Raw genomic sequence first — 6587 nt, forward strand, 5'->3', positions numbered from 1 at the left:
CGTGAGAAAACTGGACAGATTCGTATGAGGTCTACAGAGTAGTTTTGTACCAGTGTTGGCGTTCTGCTTGCAATGATAACTGTAATGTGGTTATGAAATATGCTAACCTTGGGGAAAGATAAGGGGAGAGTGTATGGGTGTTCTGTGCATTATTTTCAAAAACTTTTTTGTAAGTCTAAAATTATTTCTAAATAAAAAAATAAGGAAAGAAGAAAAGAAAGACACAAAGAAAGAAAGAAGGAAGGTGCAGAAGTTGAAGAGATTTCTGAGAGCCTTTGTCTCCTATCTGAGTATACATTTCATGTAGTAAATCCTGGCAACCCCTGGAAGAAATCCCGCCCAGGAAAGAGCTGATCAAACCTGCACTTAGGCAAGCTGCCACCACCCGCCGCCCTCCGCCCCGCCCCGTCCCCCGTCCCCCGCCCCCCGACACACACACCTGGAGGCGAGGGGAACTGGCAGGGACTAAGAAAGGGAGGAGGCAGCTGAAGGAAGGGGAACAGACCTGCGTAATCCCTTTAGTGTCAAGAAGGGGGTCGATTTTCCAACCAACTGCTCCTGTAACGGCTCCTAGGTTTGCATGCTGGGGGTAGGGAGGCTGGAGCCGTGCCCCTTTAGGTGTGAGAGGCCATGCTCGCGAGCCGCCAGAGGCCTGGCAGGAAACGTTGGTGTCTAACCCCTTCGCCCTTCTTTCTAGCCTGTCTTCCTAGTCCTCCGCTTGTCTAGCACAGGTTGAAAGCACAGCAGGAGACCGACCATCCCCTGCCAGGTGGCCAGGTCTCGAACTTGGTGAGCTCATCCCACAAAGGTCATGTGCCTCGGCGAAAGGGCCGATTTAGATCCTGGGGAGTTGTTTCTTCCTTGCCTTTAAAGGTTTTAACGTAGGTTAGAGGAAGCTCTGCGTTGTGAGAGCTTGTTGGGGAATCCAACATGCTTTGCGGGTGTGTAGCTTGGTTGTTCGTGGTCACTCCTTTGTTTTTCACTAATGTGCTGTCACACACGTAATCGGACTACACTCTTAACATCCTTGATACCACCGAATAGAGCATTTGGTCCTCACTGATTTAATATCTGCGGAAAGTTTTATGTTGTGCTCTCGAATACACTAGTGGCCTTGTTCTAAATATTAAATATCTTTGGAAAGGGACCCAAGAAAGATCCATGGGCATGTTCATAGACAGTTAACATATGCGAATGAAAACGATACTACCTTAGGAAAACAATTTTTAAGAAACTGTAACTCCTAACATTCTCACCTTGCTTCAGGACTATTCAGAGAATAAGACATTTGGCTGCTGTAGGCACTTAACAGAGAGCCCAGCGTGAAAAGTCCCTTCAATGACTTTTCTCTCTCTCTAGAAATGAAGACAGTGCATAATCTAATACCAAAAAAAAAAAAAAAAAATCTGCGGTACATTAAGATACTGTATGAATGCATAAACAGAAAAAACATTATTTAAATTTCCTCTGAAATATTTTCTATTTTTCTTCCCTTTTCCATGTGATAGTGGATAAATGGCGGGCAAAAAGCGAGAAATCCAGTTACAGGTGGGCATGACATAACAAATTTTTACTTGGTGCACTGGCACTTGAATACCTTTTACAATGCCTTCCTTATTGCAGGCAGTCATCAATAATCAAAGCCTGTGGGATGAGATGTTGCAGAACAAAGGTCTAACAGGTACTAGAGCTCCCCCGTTGTCTAGCCATCTGGAGTTTGGCCCAGGGCACCTCATGGTACCCCAACACAGAGCATGCCTCCCTACTTCCAATGTAAAACTCTATGCCTTTGCCCTCGCCCCTGCCCCAGCACTGAGATAAGCTGCTATTTTAAAATCTTTGACTCTGTTCTTTCATAAATGTCATCATCTTCTAGTGATTGATGTTTACCAAGCCTGGTGTGGACCATGCAAAGCAATGCAGACTTTATTCAGAAAATTGAAAAATGAACTGAACGAAGATGAAATTCTGCATTTTGTTGTAGTAAGGATTTCATTTATATTTAAACTATTGTTTTCTTGTTACATTAAGTGTTTAAGTATTCCCTTTAAGGATTGTCTTAATTTAAACAACCTGTTAACTTTTCAAAATGGACAGTGCTTATTTGGTAGTTTTACTTCATGTTTAATTCTACCAGATCTGAAAACAAACATGATTTTTATCCCATTCCGATAATGTTGAGGTTATTGGTCATGATTGTGAATGTTAGAAAAGTATAAAAATGGAATCTGTCTATTGACATGTTTCTTATCAACTGACCATATGTTCAGTGTGTGTCTCTTAGAGTAAGGGCTGCAAGTGCTGTTTACAGGATAGCATTAGGAAGGACTCTGGGCATTTACCCAGTTTCTAGTTTTCCAATAATTTCCCTTACTTACTTGCCACCCCAGTGTAAATTTAAAATATTTGTGCATTGTCCCTGAATGGTTTCTCTTTTGTTATGTTTGAATTCCTTCAACAATAGTACATTCGAATTGACTGACCTTGTTTTTATGATATGACCTGCTCATAAAGGGTGAAAAGAAATTAATAGGTATAGTTTCCAAACCTCCGTTGTGCCCTCTGCTGGATATTTTGCTTTCTGCAATTAGCCAAGGAAAGGCGCTCTTTCACAACTTGTAGACTTAAATCCAAAATTAAAATCTGTAAGGTTGATTACCATTTGAAATCACTCTCAGCTGAATGGTTAGTATAAAATTTTTCCTGTTATGTACCCTTTTGAAAGACTTGAAGACTTGTACTAACATTGTACCACCTATCCTTATAAAAATTCAGTAAATATTTATTGCAGCTCTTTTATAATATTATTAAATGCTTTACTTGTTAGTATTTTGTTATGATATAAACATTGTAATGATGCCTAGGTTACTTTTAAATATAATCTTTGACTTCTGTCCTTTAATATTATAAAGAAAGAAAGAAAGGGAGAGAGAGAAAGAGAAAGAAAGAAACAAGGAAAGAAAGAGAAAAAGAAAAGAAAAAAAGGAAAAGAAAATGATGTAACATCCAATACGCTAAAAAAAAAATTACAACACAAAGCTAAGGGGCCCTCTCTTGGCTTCCCCCTCACCATCCTTGGTAGTGATTGGGGAACCTCCGGAAATCCCAGTTTGAAAACAATTGCCTTAGGTTGCAAAAAGCTACTCTTATAGAAGACCCTACCAAATGACCTCCTTCAGACAGCTGGCTCTGTAAATATGGAGGAACACATTATTACTTAATACATAATTGTTTATAATCTAGTTAAGTCAACTTGAAATTTGTGAGAAATTTTTAAGAAAATTACAAACATAAAAATTAAAAATTTTGAATTTTGAACAACCTATTTGTTTGGAAGCATTTAGCAAGCTCCTTTATATGTATGGCCCTATAACATCCAGGGGGAGGGTTTACATGTAAAGTTGAATATGAAGCATCGTCAATCTGTGTACATAGATCTCCTTCTAACAAAGGAGATAAGATAGGCCCATATAACAGTATTACAATATTGAAATGGACAGGAGATGATTTGCAACAGGAGGGAGAAAGATCACTTCTCAGCTGGATTGGACATTTTATCTGGGTTGGAAAAGGACCAGGTAAGGAGCCAGGAAAGTGCAGGTAGTGTCTAGCAAACTATAAGGAGATGAGTTTAGCTGCAGATTAGGTACCATAAAGGTGAACAGTCAGAAGTCAGGTTGAGGCCAAATGATACAGGGCCTGACTTGCCAGTGTATGCAATTTAATCCTTAAAACAACGATAACATACTAAGAAAATGATGTAGTAAACATAAAAGTAAAAAGTACATGTATCTCTGTGTTTTTTGTTCATAGTCTATCTAATGACTTGGATATAGTTTCCTTTATTGTTACGTGAAATTCTTTTTTTCAGGCAGAAGCTGACAGCATTGTGACTTTGCAGCCATTTAGAGATAAATGTGAACCTATTTTTCTTTTTAGTGTTGTAAGTATTATATTTATTGTCTCAAATGTATTATTAGATTCCAATTTACAGTTAAAGAACAAGTTGCATTGTAAAATTACCATGGAACTCTCTTCTGATGATTGTAATTATAGATTTTTTTATCTTATCTTTGCTTATCTATTAATATATTTTATAACTTTACCTCTAGGAGCTAATATGGATGGAGAGATTAGACTACCACACACTGAGTTGATCAGGGAAAAGAAAAACAAGGTGTATTTACCTTTCTTAAGGAAATAATTAGAGATTTTATGATGAATTATTGTTTACAGGAGTGAAAATTGGAAATTTCTTAGATACCCAGTAGGAGAGAATTGGTTATAAATGTTCACATATACCAATATAAGAAAATATCCATATGATCACTACCTTTTAATATATATATTGCTTTTATCTTTGTATTCACAAATGCATAGAACAAAGACAGAAAGTGTATTCATCAAATGTCAATAGCAGTTTTCCATGATGAAGGATACATAATTTAAGTTTTCTTCTGTATACTTTTCTATATTTTCCAAATATTCTGTGATGAATACACAACTTTAATAATCAGAAAAAGATAGTAAGTGCTATTTTCTGAAAGGAGAGTGTACAGTTAAGTGCTAACTTGTGCGATGCAAGTATAGCTGCTGCAAAGCTAGAGAACTGGGATAGTAAGGACGGGCTTTACAGAGAGGGCTTGGACTGTTCTTCTGTTACTGGGTACTTTAATTATCATTTTGATATTAGAAATAATGATTTAAAATACCTATTGGATATAGCTTTTTGCTTCTGTTGAATAATACTCTGGCAACTATTTCAACAAACTGAATTGCTCGGTAAATTGAATTTAAAAATTGCATTGTAGATCTAGATATGTAAAATTTGATGATTTATTTGAGGGGTCATCTAGCTTTATCTATAAAGAGCCAGATGGTATTTTCATCTTTGCTAAAATACCAGCTCCGTGTTGGATCATTATTTGCTGATTTTTGGCCTAGAGATAGTTTAGGGAACAAGAATGAGTAACTGCACCAGACATAAATGGGCTTGGGCTATCGGGACAATGTGGAGACTCTAGCAGCAGTAGCATTTAGAAGCGTGGGACTAGGCAAGTGGACCACTGCCTAGAGTCTGGAGCTCTGGCCATTATCTTGCCAACTTTGTCAGGTCTGATCAGTAGACCCCTGCCCACCCTCCTTAAATAAACCATCCAGTCTGTGTTCTCATGTCTGCAATCAATGCCCAAAGTATAAGTCCATTCTTCATCCCAGCTATGCGTGCTCCATCCTTCTAACACTCAGAATTTTCTTTTCCTGACATAGTTCTCTAGTTCTCCCTCATCTCTCAAACCATTTCACTGTGTAACATCTGGAATTGATGTAAGCAATTGGCAAACTTTGTAATATCTTTACCCATGGCCGTGAGTTTTTGTTCCATTTCTTGGACTTTCCTTAAATCTGGCTCCTTACTTAGGTCATTTTCTCTGCTGCCCAGAAAGGGTGACTATTTTCTTGGATTGTTTCTTGAGACCAGGAGTAGAATTGATGTTCTCTTTACCTCTTCTTACTACAATAACTTTCTTTTCCTTCCATATTGGAGTTCCACTCTATTTAACAAAACCTCCTCTCTCCCACCTTACTCCTGTTATTTACCGGCCTTCCAATCAGTTCTGTAGATCAGGGGTCCCCAACTCCCAGGCTGCGGACCTGTACAGGCCGCACAGCAAGAGGTGAGCAGCAAGCAAGTGAGCAAAGCTTCATCTGTATTTGCAGCTGCTCCCCAGAGCTAGCACCACCACTTCAGCTCTACCTCAGATTAGATTCTCATAGGAACACCAATCCCTTGTACCAAAAAGGTTGGGGACTGTGGCTGTAGCTGACTGAAGACTTTGGCATCTGGCTCAAAGTCTTCCTTTCAAACCCAATTTTGGATTACTATTTTATTTTTTTAAAATGTATTACATCTTTTTTGTTGTTTTTATAAAGCATTTTTTTTAATAATATAACTATCTAGGTATCTAAATGATGCAAAGTTAAAATAAATAAATAAATAAATAAATAAATAAATAAATAAATAAATAAAGCGAAGTTTCTAGGAAGTATTTTGGCAATATGAATCAAAGGCCTTAAAAACACATGTATCTTTTGACTTAGCAAGTACACTTCTAATAATTTTCCCTAAGAAGATAATAAGACATAAGACAAGGATGTTTATTGTAATGTTATGTTATTAAAAATTTGGAATCAACTCAAAAGCTAGCAACAGTGCAAATTACATAAAATGTCTATAATTTATGTCATAAATTATACAAACTTAAGAGTAAGATATTTAGTATGTTCTAGCTCTGTATTACTGATATGGAAAGAGAGACAAGATAAATTGATGAATGAAAAAAAGAGTACATATTAATAGGATATTTAGAATAAGATCTTTTTGGTGTGAAGTGTATTACTTGTATAATAAAAAATAAAATATTTTATTTATTTTTTTATTTTTTAGGCAAGGCAATCCTTGGTTGACCTCACAGATTACAATGACCTTGTCAGCTTACAATTCCTTATTTTTTTATTTTTTATTTTTTATGCTTAGAGCACCTGGTCTTCCTAGGTGGTCTCCCATCCAAGTACTAACCAGGCCTGAC

The 6587-nt window shown here is 37.2% G+C and overlaps 1 protein-coding gene across 1 annotated transcript in view; it reads left to right on the forward strand.

Moving 5' to 3' along the window:
• Positions 1-1515: 1515 nt before the first annotated feature.
• NME8 (NME/NM23 family member 8) overlaps positions 1516-6587 on the forward strand; it is a 41947-nt gene continuing 36875 nt past the window's right edge. The window contains exons 1-4 of the mRNA XM_006925399.1: positions 1516-1548; positions 1624-1681; positions 1877-1983; positions 3872-3943. Coding sequence (XP_006925461.1) covers positions 1516-1548; positions 1624-1681; positions 1877-1983; positions 3872-3943 — 270 coding nt within the window. The remainder of the gene's footprint in view (positions 1549-1623; positions 1682-1876; positions 1984-3871; positions 3944-6587) is intronic.

Source organism: Pteropus alecto, unplaced genomic scaffold (assembly GCF_000325575.1).
Source record: "Pteropus alecto unplaced genomic scaffold, ASM32557v1 scaffold109, whole genome shotgun sequence".
Taxonomy (NCBI): domain Eukaryota; kingdom Metazoa; phylum Chordata; class Mammalia; order Chiroptera; family Pteropodidae; genus Pteropus; species Pteropus alecto.